Source organism: Puma concolor, chromosome A2 (assembly GCF_028749965.1).
Source record: "Puma concolor isolate L17-30 chromosome A2, mPumCon1.1.hap2, whole genome shotgun sequence".
NCBI classification, from domain to species: domain Eukaryota; kingdom Metazoa; phylum Chordata; class Mammalia; order Carnivora; family Felidae; genus Puma; species Puma concolor.
In genome coordinates this window covers 116,163,354-116,185,128 of record NC_141668.1, presented here as the reverse complement: position 1 = coordinate 116,185,128, position 21,775 = coordinate 116,163,354, and the positions used below count along the sequence as shown (strand labels likewise).

The 21,775-nt window shown below is 41.0% G+C and overlaps 1 protein-coding gene across 3 annotated transcripts in view; it reads right to left on the bottom strand.

Moving 5' to 3' along the window:
- Positions 1-19,965, bottom strand: part of NR2C2 (nuclear receptor subfamily 2 group C member 2) — a 100,928-nt gene extending 80,963 nt beyond the window's left edge. The window contains exons 1-2 of one of the 3 annotated variants that reach the window (XM_086697348.1): positions 19,779-19,927; positions 6,263-6,346 (exon numbers count right to left, since the gene is read on the bottom strand). In XM_086697348.1, coding sequence (XP_086553474.1) covers positions 6,263-6,322 — 60 coding nt within the window. In that variant the 5' untranslated portion in view covers positions 6,323-6,346; positions 19,779-19,927. Of the gene's footprint in view, positions 1-6,262; positions 6,347-9,246; positions 9,266-19,778 lie in introns of those variants that run through there. The other 2 variants (XM_086697349.1, XM_086697350.1) reach the window with 2 other exon arrangements.
- Positions 19,966-21,775: the final 1,810 nt, after the last annotated feature.

Sequence of the window (21,775 nt, the reverse complement as noted above, 5' to 3'; positions counted from 1 at the left end):
TTTTCAGGACACTGGAAACCTGAAACCTGAGCAATGACTTTGCTTTTTCCCACTTGAGTATGTAGCTCTGCCAATACAGAGAGCTTTGTTCAAGAACTGGGAGAGCCCTATGTTTTTAAACATCCCCTTGCACGGATGTGCTGTTTTCTCCAATGGTGATGCAAGCCCTGATGATAAAAAGAGTAATGGGATCATAAGATTTTAGCTATTTTCTCAGTGGTGACAGGACCTTCCTATACGAAGAGCATCTGATGATTGAGAGGCCCTTAGACAGCCCAGGGCCCAGGAAAAGGCCTTGCCAAGATCTGTGAAGCCACCTCACTTCCGCTGTGTAAACATACACTCAACTTACAGTTTGGGTGCATGAATGGTCTCTTTCTACCAGTAAGTAACTCAAAGTGCTTCAACAAGTTAACTCCTAAATTTCTCTGACTCAAAACATAGAGTTTAAAACTGTCTTTCTTTCATTTAGGCAATATGAAGAAACACTGAGTCTGTGTGTTTTATATTTCCAGCTATAGAGGGAAATCTTTAAAAAAAAATTCATTTATTTCATATATGAAAAGCAAAACTAATGCTACTATTAGATATGATTCAATCTTCCACTGCTACAGTTACAATTTTCAACTGTTAACTATCCCTTTTTAAAAAAATTAACCACACTGTTCTTTATCAAGTTTCATAGTCAACTCCACAGCACACAGATTTTGCAGGAGGTTGAATTTTGCCATGCTTCTGACACTGACCATGGGAAAAAAAAATCATAAATTTTGTTGAATTGTTTAAATAAGAGCATTACAATTAAAACTTGGAAAATGGGGGTATAAAGACAATTTTCCATAACCTAGAAAACTAAAAATACTATTAACATTTAAGGTATTTTAAAAAAAAATTTTTTTTTTTAATGTTTATTCGTTTTTGAGAGACAGAGAGAGACAGAGCACGAGCGGGGAAGGGGCAGAGAGAGGGAGACACAAAATCCAAGGCAGGCTCCAGGCTCTGAGCCATCAGCACAGAGCCCAACGTGGGGCTCGAACTCACAAACTGCAAGATCATGACCTGACCTGAAGTCAGTCACTCAACTGACTGAGCCACCCAGGTGCCCCAACATTTAAGGTATTTTAAAAAATGAACTTAATGGATAGTGATTAAAGGCCTAGATTCTGATGTCACTCACATATGAGTTTGAAACCTGACAAAGAAATCCGTCTATTTCTCAGTTTCCTCTTATTTAAATTGGGGAAAATAATACTTTCCTGGTAGTGTTAATGGAAATATTAAATGAAATGATAAACTGAGCATAATACCTGGCACATGGTATTACATAGTACATGCTATATAGCTATAAACATTTAGTATAAATACTTTACAAACTGGAATCAAACTATATATACAATTTTTTTTAAAACATAGTTTACTATACATGTAAATCATGCTTTAGTATTTTGGAAAGTATGTAATTTTAATTAATAAGTGAAAACAATCACAAATTCCTTTAGTTTTTTTTTTTTTTTTTTAGCATTTATTTATTTCTGAGAGGAAGAGAGAGAGAGAGAGACAGAGCATGAGAAGGGGAGGGGCAGAAAGAGAGGGGGACACAGAATCTGAAGCAGGTTCCAGGCTCTGGGCTGTCAGCACAGAGGCCGATATGGAGCTCGAAGTCTTGAGTCCTGAGATCATGACCTGAGCCAATGTCAGATGCTTAACTGACTGAGCCACCCAGGTAGGTGCCCTTTGGTTTTATCTTGCAAAATACTTTCTAATTTTGGCAGTGGCATCTGGTTGCTTATGTACTGTTTTTTAAAAAGTTTTACTGAGATATAATTCACCTACCAAATAATCTACACAGGTGAAGTATTAAGCGGTTTTTAGTATATTCGCAGATATATGCAACTATCACCACAATTTTAGAACATTTTATTACCTCAGAAAGAAACCTCTTTAGGTATCACCCCCATAACGCAGCCCTAACCAACCACAAGTCTACTTTCCATCTCTGTAGACTTCCTGTTTCTGGACATATTAATGGAATAATGCAATATGTGGTCTTTTGTGACTGGCTTCTTCACTTAGTATAATGTTGTCAAGGGTCACTCATGTTGTTAGCATATGTCAGTATCTCATTCCTTTTTATGGTTGACTAATACTCTACTATATGTATATACCACATTTTGTTAACCATTTGTCAGTTGATGGACATTGGCTGTTTCTACCTTTTGGCTATTTTTAATAATGCTGCTATAGATGCTTGGGTACAAGTTTTTGTGTGGACATACGTTTTTGTTTCTTTTGGGTATATACTTGACCCTTGAACAACACAGGTTTGAACTACATGGTTCACTGATGCACAGATTTTTTTTCCCATAAATTCTTTGGGAAATTTTTTATAGATTTGTGACAATTTTAAAAAACTCATACATGAGGCACCTGGGTGGCTCACTCAGTTGGTTAAGCATCTGACTCTTGATCTTGGCTCAGGTCATGACCTCACAGTTCAGGAGTTCGAGCCCTGCATCAGGCTTTGCACTGACAGTGCATAACCTGCCTGGGATTCTCTCTCTCTCCTCCCTCTCTGCCCCTTCCCTGCTCACACCCTCTCTCTCTTAAAAAATAAACTTGAAAAAAAAACCACAAAAACTTGCACATGAAATGCATAGCCTAGAAATACTGAGAAAAAGAAAAAGCTAGCTACTACTGTAAGAATATAGTATATAACGAATACAACATAAAAAATATATTAATCAATTTTTCATGTTGTTGGTAAGGCTTCTGGCCAACAGTAGGCTGTAGTTTAAATTCTGGGGAGTCAAAGTTATAAACAGATTTTTAGTTGTATGGTGGTTGGCACCCCAACCCCTGTTCAAGGGGTTCAACTATATACCTAGGAATGGAATTTCTGAGTTATATGGTAAGTGTGTTTAACTTTTTGAGGAACTGCCAGACTGTTTTCCAAAATGGCTACACCATTTTACATTCCCACCAGCAATATAGGAGGTTTCCAATTATTCCATATCCTCACCAACACTTGTTATCTGACTTATCCATTCTAGTGGATGCAAAATGTTATCTCTTTAGGGTTTTACTTAGAGTGGAAATTAGTGAAACAGAGAATACATAAACAATTGAGAAAAATCAATAAAACCAAAAGGTGATTCTTTGAAAAGATCAACAAATGAATATTTAGCTAGACTGACCAAGAAAAAGATTAAAATTACTACAATCAGAAATGAAGAGGAATTGCTACTGAACTTACAGAAATAAAAATGATTATAAAGGAATACTGTAAACAACTGTATGCCAACATATTAGATAACAGATGAAATGAACAAATTCTCAAAAAGACAAACTATTGAAATGGACTTGAGTAGAAACAGACAGTATGAATAGACCTATAATAAGTGAAAAAGACTGAACTAGTAACCAAAAAACTACCTGCAAAGAAAAGCCCAAGTCCAGATGGCTTCATTGCTGAGTTCTACCAGACATTTAAAAAAGAATTAAAACTAATTCTTCATAGACAATTCCAAAAGACAGAGAAGTCACACAGTCTGACAGGGTCAGGATTCAAATCTAGCCATCTGACTCTAGAGTCTACAGTTTTGACAACTATATTAAACTGTCTCTCTGAATAACTGAGTAAATTTGAGAACATTATAAACCATCAAGCTGTTACTTTGTATTCTCCAACTTTCGTAGTTAACCTTGGTATTTGTGACTTATCTGGTCTATAGAGAAAAAGGTGATCTACGGACTTGACATAATCATTTACATGACTGACAATGTTGCTGTATTGCATTTACGGAGCAAAAGCATGGCACCTACTAAAGCTCTTTATACGTTTTTATTTCAATGACTTCTCACAACAATCCCATGAGATAGACAGGTTATTATTATTCCCATTTTCTATTTGAGGAAACTGAGGAACAAGGCAGTCACCCAGAGAGCAAATAGAAAGGCTTGAATTTAAATCCCAGTCTGTCTGGTCCCTGTAGGTCCTCTTTTCTACTATGGAAAGCCTGTCCTTTCCTATGCACTCCTCTAGCATGGTCTGTCTCATGCCTGACCCCTATGACACAGGGCCCTTGTAAGTAGACAACCCCCACTTATTTACTCACCTGTGTGCCCTCTCTGGCCCACAGGCAGAGAAGGGGTGTGCTCCCTCATTGTCTACTGATCGTATAAACAACTATCCAAAAGTGACTGTTAATAACTCAATTTAGATACTTCACTCCCACTCAATTACTACTTAGTACTGAAATGATGGAACTGTAGGCTCTCTTACTGTTTTAGAACATCTAATATTATAGATAGTTATTATATCTAGTTTAAAGTTATTAAGCTCAAAATTTCAAAGAACACAATACACATACTTATCCACTAAACTAACTGCAAAGAAATCTAGGGAATATTTTAAATAAGATTGCTTTTGTGCTCCAAAGGAAGAATGCCTTCTATTATTTTGGAAGTGTCCTAAAAATGCACATTTTTTGCCATGGGAAATAATAGTTGCACTAATATATGAAATTCCATTTCCTTAAGGAAATAAGGTATCTGACAGAAAATTTTAGCTAGCAAAGTTTCTGATCACATACACTATTGGTTACTATAGATTACTACTGTAAATTCCTATACTAATCTCTTCCCCTAAAGAATTAATGATTCTCCTAGTAATCCATACATCAGTCTCCAAAACAGCTGGAAACTGTATCAAATGCAAAATAACCCTATTTGAAAAACCAACATAATGATTTCCAGGCTAATTATTCCTACTATAAACTAAAGCAACAAATAAACACAGGCATTTTAAACCTAATACTTCCACAGCTCTAATAACCCTTTCAAAAATATAATATTAAAAAATTTATGAAATCTATCTGCTTTCATCTTCAGTGAATATTAATCATTATTTACTGGGGGAATATGGCCCTTAAAGTTAATGGTTGATCCAAAATTTAGAAAATCTGCTCACCATTTTTATTGGTTTAAACTGGAATGTGTGTACTTACTTTTTATCTTTTTAAATTCTTTAAGTGCTCATTTTTTGGTAAATTTGTATTTTTGCCTTAGAGATATGAATATTGGTTCAAAAGTACAAATCTGAATCCTTCTAATAGTTCCTGGTTACAGTATGATGCATGATTTACTGAAGGAACTCTGGAAGAAGTGAAATAGAACTAGATCAGTGTAGCCTTGGCCAATCGCTTCTGTCGTTGAGCCTTGGTTTCCTCACCTATGAAATGGGAATAATGATCATACCAACTTTAAACGGTTGTTGCATGGACTAAAGCCCTTGCACAGGCCTGGTCCAGAGTGAAAAGATTTGGCCCAACTTTTCTCCTTTACACCTCAAGTTGCCCGAACATACCAGCTATTTCATGTCACTGTCCTGACGTGATACAGGTTTCTGACTTAGGATGCCCTCCCCAGTATCAGCTGCAGAGTTCTTCATCCCACTTCTTTGGGTCTGATAAATGTTTACATGTTATTCAACACCCCCTCCAGGATCACCTTCCTCACATGGAGTTACACTTCTCACCCTGATTTTCAATTACTCCTTCACTAGGCTCTGAGACCGCTATAGGAGGACCAATGGCTCATTTACCTCCAGATTTCTTAGCACTTCCCCAAATCCCTAGCACGTGGTAGTTGGTCAATAATGACTGCAAATTGCACTGAACTGGGTTTTCTACCATATCACAGTATTAACAAAGTATCAAGTATGCAAGAAACTAAGACAGAGGCTTGGAGTTAAAACTATAATCACAAGTTTGATTAACTACTGGATTCTTTTTGTTTCTGGTTTAAGGTAAGCTTTTTTTTTTTTTTTTTAAGTGTATTCATTTATTTTGAGAGAGAAAGAGAGAGACAGCACAAGCAGGGGAAGGGCAGAGAGAAAGAATCCCAAGCAGGCTCTGCACTGACAGTGCAGAGCCTGACACAGGGCTTGAATTCACAAACCGCGAGATCATGATCTAAGCCAAAATCAAGAGATGGACACTTAACTGAGTCACCCAGGTGCCTCTTAAGGTAAACTTTTTAAAAGTCACCTTATTGTATGCAGCTAGGCCACCCTCCTCATGTAAAGAAATGTTAGGAGTAAATGTTCTTGTCGTCTTTTTTTTTCTTCCATGGCAGCATCCTGCTTTGGTTTTGGACTTCATGCTGACTTCATTGGGACTGTTTTCAAACAACAGAGGACACGGATGTACTTTTCCTTTCAAAAGCAAGGGTGCCAGCTATTGTGCTAGCCCCTGTCACTCACCTCAGCCACCTGCTGGGTCCCCACTCTGTGCTGAACCAGCCCCTCCATATTTGTAGCCATGGTGAAGCAAGATCATTAGAGAACCTGTTTGGAAAGATGCAGCAACTTCTATCAGGTGGGGAGAAACCAGGCTACTTGAAAAATATCAGAAATCAAAACTCATCTTTGGTAGTGTCTTGTGCAGATTCTACCCTCTATAGAAGACACAGTTACTAGGCTAAGCATATCTGGATATGCTGCACCAGCTTCTTCAATTACAGGTACCAAAATCAATTAGCAGAAACATTTCAATTTGGAAACAAGACTTCCCCTGGAATTATCAAGACCCTTGGGTTGTAACAGCTTGGTTCACCTCTCAGGGGGGTGGGAATCACACCTTTTTGGATAGCTCCCAGTCACATTATGCTGAAAAAGAAGGTGGCTATCTGAGAAAGGTGTGAGATCAACCTTAGATACAGAGCACTAGATTGCTATCCTCAACTATACTTCTGTTACCAGCGGCAATGTGAGGAGCAAAACCCTGTCCAGGTGCTAACACACCTCACAGGTTGAAAGGCAAACACCAGCACTAGCAAAGAAGTAAGGAGACTACATTACTAAAGTGGGCTAAGAACATGGTACCCATAAATACATCAATTTATGTTTCAAAGTCCTCATTAATTTAGAAAACGAGATATTTCAGCTTTTTATTAATAGAAAAAATAGTGCCCTCATTTGTAAAAATTGAGGAAAAGCATCTATAGACCAAAAAGTGTGCTGGTCTCCTGGGTCAGGATCAATTGAATGCAAAGCACTATTAATGAAACAGCCCCCACCCCCTCCCCCCGCCTGATGTCTTTAGGTCTAAAGACACAGCTCCCCTAAATAGTCCCTAAACCCCATTCCAATAAGTCTTCCACAAGAATTCAGGATAAAGAGATCCACTTTGGATCTAATTCCTGGACAAATCAGAAAGACTTTATTATTGAATGCACAGGTCTCATGGTGAATAGGAGAAAAAAAGCTCTTGTGTAATTTTTATATAATTTATTTCCAGCAATACATATAAAACTATATAGAACCACATGAAGTGTGTTATATACACAAATGCATACACAGTCCATTTGCTTGGCCCTCCCTCAATCATAAACTGGACAATGCAATTTTATAAAACACTTTCCAGTAGTTCTTAACTAAAGTATTTCAAGCACTGATCTCTTTGAAACTTTTTTACTCTCTGGTAACTTTCCATATTATTCTATCTACTATTAAATATCCACATCTATTATCATTAATTCTCTTTCAGATTATTTTATTGCCAAAATGGCAATGAGAAAGAAATGGAGGCATCAAACTGTGACTGACAAACATAAAAGAACTGGCCCCTGCCTCCAAAGAGTCAAAATCCTGTGAGAGCACATACTGTACCACCTGCTACAATGATACCAGGTCACCAGTGTCAGTGATTCAGAAGAACGCTCTGGTCTTTTTTCCCAGTTATTGTTTGGTTCCAACTAACAGGAAAGGAAGAAAAATGCATCACTTCACGGGTACCAGAAAATCTACTGACTATTATTAAAAACACAATTATTGGGGCACCTGGGTGGCTCAAGAGGTTTAAGCTTTTGACTTCTGCTCAGGTCATGATCTCAGGTTCCTAAGTTGAGCCCTTCATCGGGCTGTTTCCTGTCAGTGTAGATCCTAGAGCCTGCTTTAGATCCTCTGTCCCCCTCCTCTCTCTTTGCCCCTGCCCTGCTTGCGGGCTCTCTCTCCTTCTCAAAAACAAAAACAAAAACAAACAAAACCCCACAATTATTGCATGTGAAAAGTCTAGAGTTCTAATCTTTCTTCTCAAAACAGTAAATAAGAACTCTCTGAGGAATCAAATGGATAAATAACCAATAGGTATTTTATATTAAGAAATAAAATCCAAACATGCAGATGTAACTATTAATTTAATCACTTTTAGGATTGTTAGAATTTCTGTTGCTGTTATTGATGCAGTTTGATACAAGAAATATATGAATTTGAATATTATAGAAATATTGTTAGGCAAATATTATTGAGTAGTATAGAAATAAAAAATACTAGAAAGGTGTAACTTTCTATTGGGTTTCCCTAAAAGAGGTAGCTTGATCCTTTAAGTTTTGAGCTGAAGTGGATTTTATAGATGACTGCCTGATGGAGACTTTGTAACTCAGAAAACTTTCTGTAATGACTCAACTTTAACATTAAATTTGCAGGACCAATTAGTCTCAGATAAGGCTGGGGGAGAGGGAGCTGTCCCAAGATACTGCTAATGACGAGTGATTATAGATATTAGGTCATAGAGAAGTAGTAGTTAACCTGTTTAGCTTAGAAAAAGTAAATATTCTGGATATTCTAAATATTAAACTAAACATCTCCTACCCTGTGGCATGTTTGTTTACTTTCTTTATGCTGTCTTTTGATGAATGGAAGTTCCTAAATTTAATAAGGTTGAATTTATCAATATTTATTTTACAGGTTGTACTTTTATGTTTTATTTATGAAAATCCTGTCCTACCCTAGGGTCATAAGTATAACTTTATGTATTTCTTATAAATGTTTAGGAGTTTTGTCTCTGTCCCTCACATATAAGTCCTCAATCTACGTGAAATGGATTCTTGAGCTTGGTGAGAAGGATCCAATTAATTTTCTTCCTGTGCGGATAGTCAATTTTCCAGCACCATTTTTGAACAATCTTTTTCCCTACTAATCTGTAATGCCACCTCTGCCATATCTCAGGCTACCCTATACATGTGGCTATAATTCTAAGTTCTCCATTCTGTTCCACTACTGTTCTACTATCTTTCTCCACATGCCACTACCATTATCTTATTACTGAAGCTTTCTGAGAAGTCTTGCTCTCTGTTAGGGCAAGTGTCCCCGACCTTGCCGTCTTCTCCCACACATCAACTTCCTAGATCATCTCAAGCACTCAAAACCAGAGCAGCAACCTTTCTTTACACATTTGGAATTCTTACAATTCTTGATCTCACTGTTGGTTTTCTTCCTCCAAAACAATGTCAGGCATCATCAAACAGCAGCTTTCCAAGCTGCTTAAAAATGAACAAGGACGAAAGTGCACCTTCTGGAAAAACAAGCAGAAACAAAGAGTAGGAGAGAGAAAATGAAAGAGAAACTATGAAAAGCAAGGGCTTTCTTTAAAAAAAAAAAAAATTTTTTAACGTTTATTTATTTTTGAGACAGAGAGAGACAGAGCATGAACGGGGGAGGGTCAGAGAGAGGGAGACACAGAATCTGAAACAGGCTCCAGGCTCTGAGCTGTCAGCACAGAGCCGACGCGGGGCTCGAACTCACGGACTGCAAGATCATGACCTGAGCCGAAGTCGGCCGCTTAACCGACTGAGCCACCCAGGCGCCCCGCAAGGGCTTTCAAAAAAGATTTAAATTCACTAAGAACAGGTAAGTGGAAAGGTTATTTCAGAAAAATATTTTCCATTTCATCATTTTTGAAAATATGTTGTAACAAACCATAGCCTATCCTCACATATAAGTAAGAAAGATACAGAGGCTTCTTTCTCCAGGATATCACAATGTTAAGTAAAACAAAATCCTCAGGCAATGTCAAGCAGTGAGAGAAAACATTAAATCAGGTGTACCCCAGATAATATCAGGGTAAGACTCTCACCTGAGAGCTTTTCTCACTGCTACCTCAGCCATAGGCAGTCCTAGAGACAGAAAGATCACAGTGAGAAGGAAGGGTAGAGAGTTTTGGAAAGGGTCATCAATTAGGGGTGTCTCCCTAGAATGAGAAGCTCCAGGAAAACAGTCAGTTGTGTCTACATGTAGTTTGAAAAACCATACTCACTAGCACAATATAAATTTGCATTTGATCTGGAAAAAAAAAAAAAAGAACAATTTATCGTTTTGATACCACAAATCAGACAAAGTATCAACAACCTTCTTGGCTGGTGGAGCGCACAGTAAACATGGTAATACTCATAGTAAGTAACACTTATTGAGTGGTTACTATACTCCAGGCACTGCAATAACCACTGCAGACAAAACACTAAAGTAGCTCTTTGTACAGGAACCTGAGGTCTAAAAAGGGTGGAGCCCAACCCGCTCAAGTCCCTAACCCTTGAAGATTGCCCACATGCACAATAATGCTTCTGAAAAAAGAATCTGATTAGTTGCCAAAAGAGTTATAAGAGCAAGTATCTCTAGTAAAAAAAAAAAAAAAAAAAAGCTGCTACAGTAAATTTTTCTATGTTGGTTTTAAATTAATCAAATGCAAGACCATCAACCTTTGAAAGCAACTGCTCTGAAGTGGCAATGGACTAATTGCTGAAGATTAATAATAAGAACAATAAGAAGAATAAGAAGAAAAAGAGGAAGAGGAGGAGGAGGAGCAGTCCTTGCCCCTGAAGAACTTAAGCAGGAAACTGTAATAGCTCTGCAATTTAAATGCTACAATGAATGTCCAAAGGAAAAAGCATCTCCCTCTGCCTATGGGAGCCAATGACAGTTTTAAAGGAGAAGAAGCTAGTTAAACTGGGTCTTGAGTGAAGAATGGAAATTTAGTAAGAAAAGAATGGGGTGACAGGGGGAGAGTTCTAAGCAGAAGGGACGGCTCATACAAACTGGCAGGTATGAAGGAGAATGGCATATTCAAGGAACAGCAGGCAATCTGGTGGGAAACTGCTGGAGAGATCAGGGGAGGCGAAAGGCTGACACTGCAGACAACAGACAACAACCAGAGGTTTGTCAGAGAAATGAAGTGATCACATCTGGATTTTCGAAAGAACAAAAACAAACAAAAACAAAACCCGAAAAACCTTTGAGCAACAGTGTGGAGAAATGATAGAAAAGGAGAGGCTGTACATGGAAGGGAAGTTAGAAAGTGGTGGCAGCAAGGCCAGGGATGAAGGTAGAGCCTCTTAAACTTAACTTGAACTACAGAGTTTTTCTTGTATAGCACATAAATGACAACAGGGCACAATATATAAAAATTGATACAGACCCCAGAATGATGAAGTAAAACTATTATTGGTTGGTCTTATGTGATGTTAGGTTTTACAACATAAATCCTTTCAAATACAAGTAGATCAATATAACTTTTAACAATAAAAAAGCAAAGAACACAACAGTGACTTTGAATCAACTATTCTAGGCTCACAAAAAGTGTACAGCTGACCAAATTTTGCAACCAGGATTTCTTTAGTCAAGCAGGGCTACAGACCCCAGAGTAGTGAAAGCTGGTCTCTGACTGGGAACACGTGAATCCCCAAGTCAGCCAGTCACCAGGATAGACCAGCTATGCTCCCCACAGGGGAAGCCTTAGGAGTGTCTCAAATAACAACAAACATGTCCTGGGACAAGGAAATTGTCCTCACTGACAGGAATGAGTGAGTTGCCTTCCCCATTACAATCAACTGATTTATATCATCTATATTTATGTACTGCATGGCCCATAATTATATAACATTCAAAATATCTAGTCTTGGTATTTTCCCACTGAAGCAAATATATCAGGTTTCTGAGGCTCTGACACTAAGCTGATCTCTCTGATACCATACTGCATGAGGTTATTGGGAAGATTGAAGATTAGATCTTACACATGTATGTCAAGAGCCTAACACTGAGGCTGGCATACAGTAAACATGCAATACATGGTGGCTACCATTGCTATAAGGAGATGGTGACGCTTTTACTTTCTCAAAGAAATTTGAAAGCAAAAATTCAAATTGTATAATGCAATATATAACTAGGAACAGGTCTTTCATTTTGACATAAGATCCACATGAAATGTGTATAAATATGTAATGTATACACACACAAATAAAATATGCTCACATAGCATTTGTAATTTATTCTGTTAAATTATACAACTGGGCAAAATGAAAGGCTTGAATTAGGATAAATCTCACAAATATTTAAAAACAAGCTAATAACTATTTGCAAAATACTTCTGGGTATGGAACTTTTTTTTTAAGTTTATTTATTTTGAGAAAGAGAGAGAGCAAGAGTGTGCACACACACGTGGAGGAGGAACAGAAAGAGAGAGAATCCCAAGCAGGCTCCATGCTGTCAGCGCAGTCTGATATGGGCCTAGAACTCATGAACCATGAGATCATGACCTGAGCAGAAATCAAGAGTCAGACGCTTAACCAACTGAGCAACCCAGGTGCCCCTAGAACTTCTTGATAGGTACAAGGTACTCAGTTTAAGTTTATTATGCTGTGATTGTCAGAAGTCTTTTTATACTCATGGGAAAATAAAAATTGAAGAATCTGGATTGCCTGAGAACTAAAAAATAAGAAATACATATCTGAAGACCTGAAATCCTAGATCAAGCCTTACAATCAGGAAATAGAAATCAAGTGGCAAATTGAGCATAATATAAATGTTCATCAACAGGAAAGATGCTCACAGAGATGTCTCGGGTTCAGATATACATCTTTTTATCAGAAGCCCTGACATTATTTAGACTCAAAGATTATTTAGCTTTGGGGTCAGATGATTTCCCACCCTCCACAGGAAACCTATTTCTTCCATATTACAGGTCTGGACTATAACAAAGGGGCAGCAATAGTGTGTGTGTGATGGGCCTGGGGAGATGAGGAGAGGAGTGAATGAATAGTGGGGAAGAGTAGTGACTCTAACCTACATGCAGTTCCTATTCTATGGGAGCAGCACTACAATCTTCTATATGGAGACTTCCCCTAAAAAACATGTACCCTAATGGGTGACTGCTTCCCTTACCAAGGGCCCAAGTGTAAGAGTGACACAGACTCTCTTCATTTCTATTAGCATGAAATATGGATGGATGGATGAATGGAAGGAAAGCAGGATAGATTTCCTGAGCATCCACTGTGTCTTACATCAAAGTAGGCATCATTTAATCTTTAACACACCTTCTAAGTATGAGTTCCACCAATACTGACAAAAAAAGACTCAGAATTTTAATCAACTTGTTTCAAGTCATCTGGTTAGTAAGAGACAGACCTAGGATTCTAACTCAGGCCTGTCTGTCTCTAAAATCACAACATTCTCTCTATACCACAGTGCCCTTCAAAATAGTTTCCCAGAAAACAGAAGTCGAGAGAAAGGAATTTTAAAAAGTGACAGAAGACTAGTTTATTATCTAAGGGAACATAAGCTAGACCACTTAATAACTCATTTACACAACCACTAATTCCAAAATATGTAATTTATGTTCAGTATTGCTCACAGAAATTTCTGATCTAGTCCCACCCAATTAGTAACCTGATACTTATTTTTAAAAATTGACTCTTTTCCCTCCTCAGAAAAGAAACATGTATTATAAATTTAAAGTTTTAAAAATCTGTATTGTATCGAATAACTCAATAAATATATTCTAATTGCCAGTCTTCTCAGCCAGGGGCTGACATACTTTAGAATATGTGTTTTTTTTTTTTTTTTAATTTTTTTTTTTCAACGTTTATTTATTTTTTGGGACAGAGAGAGAGAGCATGAATGGGGGAGGGGCAGAGAGAGAGGGAGACACAGAATCGGAAACAGGCTCCAGGCTCTGAGCCATCAGCCCAGAGCCTGATGTGGGGCTCGAACTCACGGACCGCGAGATCGTGACCTGGCTGAAGTCGGACACTTAACCGTCTGCGCCACCCAGGCGCCCCTAGAATATGTGCTTTTAACCATGGTGAAAGGTGATTTTTTAAATAATTCCAGGCTATTGGGGTGCCTGGGTGGCTCAGTTGGTTAAGCGTCTGGCTTCAGCTCAGGTCATGGTCTCACAGTCTGTGAGTTCAAGTCCCGCGTCAGGCCCTGGGCTGACAGCTCAGAGCCTGGAGCCTGCTTCAGATTCTGTGTCTCCCTCTACCCCACTCATGCTCTGTCTCTCTCACTCTCAAAACTGAATAAATGTTAAAAAAAAAAAAAAGTAAAAAAAAAGAGTAATTCCAGGCCATTCACTTAACCAACCTAGTAAAAAGATGCATTACTGCAGAAGCAATGGAGAAGGGGGAGAGAAAAAGAACGAAGATAGTACAAATGGCATTTCTGAAATGTTTTGCAAATAATAATCAGATTCACTGTTCAATAAATACTACTAGGCAAATGTACCATGAAGCCTGCTGGCATTGTGTAACTTCCCAAAAGCCATCCAATCTCTGTTGTGTATCTTTCTCAGCCACCTAGAGGCAGGCAGTTATTGGAGTTTCTTGAGGCTGCATGTGTGGGCAGCCAGGTAAGATATAAATAAGGTGGTTCCCAGTAAAACCATGAAGGCTTCAAGTTTGAGGCGATTTTTCATTTTCAACCCTCTCATACCTCTGACTACTAGTCCAAACAGAAGAGAAAGCTATCTTTTTTAACACTTGGAATGAAATCTCTCTACAACAATATTAACATTTCCAGGAATTAGAATCTTTGGTTACTGTTGATAATTAAGAAATGAAAGGTTTTACCTATAAAGACTTTTCATGAAGGCTTCTTATTATAGTGGAGGAAGTAATTTTTATTGTCCCTAAAAATCACACTTTGTCCCTGAGGTTTGCTTTCATCATTATAGACTAACTACCTGGAGTGTAGCAGTTAAAATCAGAAAGGGCAGTTGAGTGTCTGAGCTAGTCTATTCTTTCACATCTTAAACAACTCCCCTCCCACCCTTCTACTCTAAGATTCCCAGATGCCAGGGACATGAATCTGTTCATATTGTCCCCCTAACAATGCCCCCATGCCAGTGCCTTGATCTGGGCTTTCACCCTCTGTATGCATACACTCTCCCTCATCATTGTAGCTATACTAGCTGAGCTGGTCCCAGGCAGGCCTGCCTTTTGGCAACAGAGCTCCTGCTGCTTAAAAATCTCTAGCACTCAGGGCACTGAAGAGAGCATGGGAAGCAGGTGGCAGCACTGTGACAAGGGACGTAGAGAAGGAATGGCAGGATGGGAGGGAATTACAAAATGAATCTTGGCCTCTAGGCATGTTATGTTGAAGGCAGGTCAAACTATAACAAATAAAGAACACATTTTTTACAATGAGTGATAGCATGAATGTGTCTATTGGGTTAGAGATGGTATTCATACAGGGAGGGGAAAAGTCAACATTATTTAAGCTCCTCATAACCAGCAACGAAGTAAAAAGGGATGAACTAACTCTGGCTGGGGAGTTTTGCATCAAGGTGTGAGATTGGGCTTGATAAACTCTAATATGGATTCCTTCACCGATTTCCCTAAGTGGCACTGATTAAAGGGGACTGACCAATATCTGCTTTGTGAGGTGCTTTGGGACGAAAGAAGAATTTGACACACAGGTAAGAGAACTCAAAGATAAAATCCCAAATGAAAACCCTCAATATGTCACACTCAGGCAGCTAGATACATGAGGCCAGTGGTTCAATGCTATGGTTTGAAAGAGGGCTGCTCTACAAAGGCCCACCTGCCTCGTTCTATAAGTCATTTAGATAGTAACTGGCCCCTCCCTACTCCTGACCCCAATCTCAGTGTTGGCTCCTCCCTCCCCATATTTCAAGCGAGGAATGTATAAGCCTCTAAGAGGCTACCCACTCAAGGTTCCAGAGACAGGTACTACACTGTCACTTGACTCCTTGGAGACAATTTTCAAACCTAATAAGTTATTAACACAGGGTTTTTCTTTTTTCTATAAAGGCATGTTCAAACAAAATTTCAAGATCACCATCAATACAACTATTGAGGAAATAAATAATTTAATGATATAAAATAATAAGGAAACTATCAGTTTTTTGCTCACCCTGAGTAATTAGTTCAAGCAAGAGTGCTGAACTGAACAAGTGATACCAAAAAAATCCTTGAACAGGTTAGAAAAGAAACATCCAAAAATAAACAAAGTATTAAATAAAAATGTTACTGTTGTTTTCAAACTACTGTAACATTTTATTTTAAAAATCTGTATTATATAAACAAAATGTTCTATTAACCAGACCTTTCAGTAGAAGCTTGACACATACTGCATAAAAATCTGCTTTTAACCTTGGTAAAGCAATTAAAGGGTGATTTTCAGTAATTCCATTGCATGAATCAATTTCTCTTTGGAAAGATAAATATTTAAAATTAATGGCCACAGAGACATCAACTCTCAACTCCCTGCAAACCCACTAAAGTCTTCTTTTCTGTTCTCTGATCCCCTGTGATAGAGAAATGACATTATATTTGGGCTATTTACTTATTAATGAGTTTCATATGAGCTCATTAATGTTCATGAGATTTAACTTGTAACTATTAAATATCTACTTCTTGTTTTAAAAAGATAAACACCAATCAACACCTAAGTGGGTAAAAAGGGATTAATCTGGGTTATTTTACCCATATTTACATCTCTAGGCAGTGCCGTATCTGTGAGGGACCAATTCCTAAATTCATCCAAATACCACAACAGACATTTTATTGCTGGCACTGCTATCTGAATTGCCAAGCAAGCCCATATAAAAAGGCACCATTTAAGAGCAGCAACTTACTTATCTGTGATATCAAAAGTTATCAACAATTCATTCACTCAACAAATAGTACCAGATACTCTGCTAAGTGCTGGGAATATAAAGGTGAGTAAAATGATTCCTGTTGTCACAAAGTTTACAGTATGGTAAGGGGAACAGACATCAATCATAACAGTGTGTAATTAAAAAGTGAGATACAAGGAAAAAGAACACAATGTAAAGTAATAGAATCTGATCTAGACAAATAGTGGGCAACAGAGAGGGCTTCCCTGAGGAAGTGATGCTTGAGCTGAGATCTGCAGGGGACTGGAGGATGGGGGATATGTGGAGGAAAGGGCAGGCATGTGAAAGTCTGAAGTGAAGGGAAGAGCACGTGAAACGACCTGGGGTAAAGGTAAGCCACACCGTTAAGGAAGTTGAAAGCAGGCCACCGCGTTTAGTGCACAGGGAGCTAGGGATACAGAGGTAAGAAGTAAGTCTTAGAAAGTTCTTAAAATAGGAAGCAGGAAAATGGTGTACCATGACATGGGTTCTAGTGGGGCTTGAACAATGTAAAGCCTGTAAAAGAGATCTGTAAATTGTAAAGCACCCCATACTTTCATTAGTACTATTTAGTTCCAGGTGACAGCCAAAAGGGAAAGAGCCGAAACTAATTCTAACCCAGTGTTTTGCCCCTATACCACACTGCATAAAAATTTCACTGTTTATATCACTTAACTAGCCTAAGGTCTTTACCCAACAGCTAGTGCTTCATAATGACAACTCCAATTATCAGTATTTACTATGTGCTAGGCAATTTTCTAAGTTCTTTATTTAGATGAACTCATTTAATCCTCAATTCTAAAAAGAAGGCTCCATTGCTGTCCAGATGAAAACACTGAGGCTCAAAAAGTTAAGGAAGTTATCCAAAGTCAGACAGCTGGTAAATGTTGACAGTTAACTACAACAGTATTTAGCTCCCGTTTAAAACATTTTGTGTGTGTGTGTGTATATGTGTGTGCATATATACACGCAGAGGAGAGAACAGAACTCACATGTATAGAAACACATTCACATAATTGACCCAGATCAGCGTCTTAGTCACCTAGTGCCTGAGGTATTAGTGGCACGTGGCAAATACTTTATGAACTGAAGATGGGTATGAGACACTAACAAAAGATTAGAATCTAGAAGTGATTTTGAAGCCTTCCCCCCACACCCCAGTCACGTATTCATTAGTAATTCATTTGATGGCTGTATTTTGTCTTTAAAAAAAAATTTTTTTTTTTTTTTTTTTTTTTTTGAGAGAGACAGAGTGAGCAGGGGGAGGGGCGAGAGGTAGAGAATCCGAAGCAGGCTCCACACTGTCAGCCGGGAGCCCAATGCGGGGCTAGAACCCACAAACCGCGGGATCATGACCCCAGCCGAAACCAACAGTCGGACGCTTAACCGAGCCACCCAGGCCCTGTTAAATTGAAGATTTATCTACATTACCTTTGTTATAGTTCACAGACTTTAGCCTGGAGGTCAGTGGGATAATGGGAAGGACAATGAACTAGTTCGAACCACTCTCCAGCCACAACTGGCCTCTTCGATCACACCAGGGACACTTGCCCTCCCGGGCCTTTACGCTTGCTGTTCACTCTCTCCAGAACACTATTTCTCCCTTGGGTTCCTCTGCTCAAACATCACCACCTCATAAAAGACCTTCCCTAATCTAATCTAATTTAAACCAGTCTCGTCAGACCTTTAATACATCACTCAGTTTAATTTCATTTCTTTCATGAAATTGACCACTCTTCAATCATCTCTTTAATGTCCACTCACCCCACTCCCCAATTCTAGCAAGGCGAGAGCTTTGTCTAGCTGGTTCTCTGGATGTATCCTCCAGTGAACCAAACTAGGCAAATAAGTATTTAATTCACGAATTAGAATTACCTCAGATTTACCTCTGTTCCGTCAAGCCCTCAATGCCCTTAAGCTTTTCATTTCCCAATGGCTCTACATCCTACTTTCAACAGGAACACCATTTTTACATTACTTTGCCGTTCACAAAGTAGTCTGGACTCCATTTTCTGAGCAGAGACCCTCAACCGATCTTGAGAAGGGAGGTATAGCCTGGCAAAAACCACCATTCTCCCCATTTTACAGTCCAGGAAATTGAGCCTCAGAAGGGATTCAACAGCAGCCATGCCGAAAACACGGGAAGGAGCCCTGAAGGATGTACAGGTTCCGAAAAGCCTTTCCCGCAAGCCAGCGCCGTGGATTCTAGATACTTCATCACCTTTATTACTATTGTTCTACGGTACTCATTCTGGACGCATTCCACGGCTAGGGAACGTGCGCCAAACCCTTCGCCGCGTCCCCGCGCGCCCCAGACTCTTAACCTAGGCCGCGCCCCCGCGCGCCCCGCCCCCGGCCCCGCCCCCACCGCCCCAGCCTCACGCCGCGTCGCGGCCTCTGCTCCCGCCCCGCCAGGGCTCCCGCGCCCCGCGGGGACCGCCCCTCCCGTCCTAGCCAATCAGCAGAGCTCGGGGGGCGGGGCCACAGGACCCATCCCTCCTATCTGGGCACCAGTTGGTCGGGCCAGCCATCGCTCATGAAGTCGCGCCCCGCACCCGCCTCCCTCCTTTTCCTCCACCCTCCCTTCAGAAAAAACGGCGGTTGGGCCGCGGCGGTCTCCAACGGCGGGCGGGAAGCGGAGGGGCGAGGAGCCGGGGAACTAGGGAAGGAGGGACTGCAGGGAGGAGGAGGATGAAAGGGAGGAGGAGGGGAGCCCGGCCCAGCCGGAGCCATCTCCATCGAGAACAAAATGGCGGCGCTGGCGGAGGGCCAGCTGTGAGGCGGGGCCGCGGCCATTCCCCCTCCGCCCCCACCCTCGCGCCGGCCGGGCCGGTCAGGGGGAGCCCGCTCGCTTCGCCCGGCCGCGGGCGGGGAGGGGAGGGGAGCGGCCCGGCCCACTATGCAAAGCGTCCGGCGCCGCCGCCGCCGCCGCCCCGTGGCAAAGGTAAAAGGGTCGGGTTCAGCCGCCGTCGCGGCGGCTCCATGTCCGCGCGCCAGGCCCGCCCCCTCTGCCGCTGGCCCGAGCCCGCCCCGGCCCCTTTTCAATTTTACCTCAGGATTTGGCGCCAAAGCGGCCTCGAAGCAGGTCCCGTGTCTGCGGCGGACGGCCCCCGACGCGGAGGGCAGGGCGCGGGGAGGCCGGGCTCCCGGCGTTGGCGGATGGCGGGAGCCCGGGGGCCGCGGGCTCGCGGGGCAGCAGGCGAGAGAAGAGACGCCGAGGTGGGAGCGGGGGCGGCGGGGGCGGGCCCGGGGGCGCCGCCGGGGTCGCGGGAAAGGGGGGGTTTGTTATTGTTTTTGTCAGTGAAAGGTCAGAGTTCGTGACCCCGGTGCCGCCGCCGCCGCCGCCCGCGCGCTGGTAGGAGGAGGGCGAATGTTCTTCTTCCTCTTCCCAGCGCCAGCCTCGCCGCGGCCGCGGGGGGCGGGCGAGCACGCGATTGGCTGAGACGCGCGCGCGCACCGGAACGCCGCGGCCGGCGCTGGTCCATCCGGCCCCTCGGTGGCCCGCGGGCCCGGCGGCGGGCGGGCGCTGGGGTCAGGGCGGTCGGCCTGGGGCCGCCGCCCCGGACTCGGCCAGCGTAGCCGCCAGACGAAATTTAAATGGCGCGGCCGCTTCTGTTTCCAGGGCAAAGGGCCGGTTGGGCTTGTTAAAACCTCGGAGTGCCGGGCACCGTTATTCGGGTGCAGGCCCTCCCCTCCTGGGGGACCGAGAGCTTCGCGAGGCTAGGTGGGGACAGTTTTCTCCCTGTGACATTCTCCATCCTGGCCTCCCGCCGACCTGAAGTTTCTGTGTTTGTTGATTGAAGAAGCAGTCACAGCAGAGAGCCTGTAGGTTAAAAGTGGCTGGTTTATTGGTGGGTATTGGATTGTTTGTGCCCTACACGTTACTGATGGTTTTTATTTAGGTTTTAAAGGTCGCCAGCTTCTGGCAGTATTAGGTATTGAAATCGTCCAAAACCTGTTATTAATGGTCTTTTAGCGAACATGTGACCCAAAGCTTGTTAAGTCTTTTCCTGTCTTCCCGTGATTTGGAACTAGTAAACAGTGATACGTAAGTGTATATAAAACAACGCTTTGCGAAATTGCTTAAATATATAAAGAAAAGTGCTTCTCTTGACCTTGGGAACTTAGGGTTGTGGGTTTTCTTTAGATGTTTCTCTCTTTTTAAGTTGTGGTTTTTGACTTGCTTGAGAAGGTATCCTAGATGCCCTGAACTTTTTTGGCTAGACTCTCCTTGATTATCATGCTTTGTAGGAGGAAGATCCTCTGGTAATTGATTTTTCTTTTTTTCACTTTTCTTGTTTGTTCCGAATAGGTACTGATCCCAAGATGGAAGGATTAACCTTTTTTCTTAAACATTTGCGCTTTGATCAGGCTGACCCCAACTTTTGAGTATTTTGTCCGTAATTTCTGTTTTATAAGAAATGCTTTAAATGTATTTTTTTCTTCTCCCATGTTCTCAACTCAAAAAGAAGTAAGTGGGGAAGGGAGTTAAGTTTGTAATGTCCTGGTGAATCACACAGACCCTGGAACTGGAAGGGGCCTCAGGAACTGCCAGTCCTCTGGCAGGAAGATTTTACAGGAGAGGCGGGTCAAGTGATGTGGGTATGGTAACATGCTATTTTGATGGTAAATCCTTATAAACATGAACTGCTCTTATAATTGTGTACTTGCAAAAATTGATTTTTTAATGTTGAATAATGCTTTTAGATACTGTGTAAAAATTCACACATCAGTGAGTTTTGGGGTTTTTTGTTTGTTTTTGCAAGCATATTACAGTTGCGCTAGTTTTGAGGTAAATACTAAACAATCATTACTGTTTCTATAATGGCCTATAATTTTCTAATTTTCTTCACTTAATACCCAGCAGTACTGTGAACAAGCACAGTTATTTTACTGAGGTGAAGGAACTGAGGCCCAGGTAAGGTAAGCAACCTGCCAGATGTTACGGGTGCAATAAGGGAAGCTAGGACTCTCACCTAGTCCTTTGACCTTAAGGCTTATGCTATAAAACCATGCTGCATCAGTTTGGCCTGTTGGTAATAGCATTC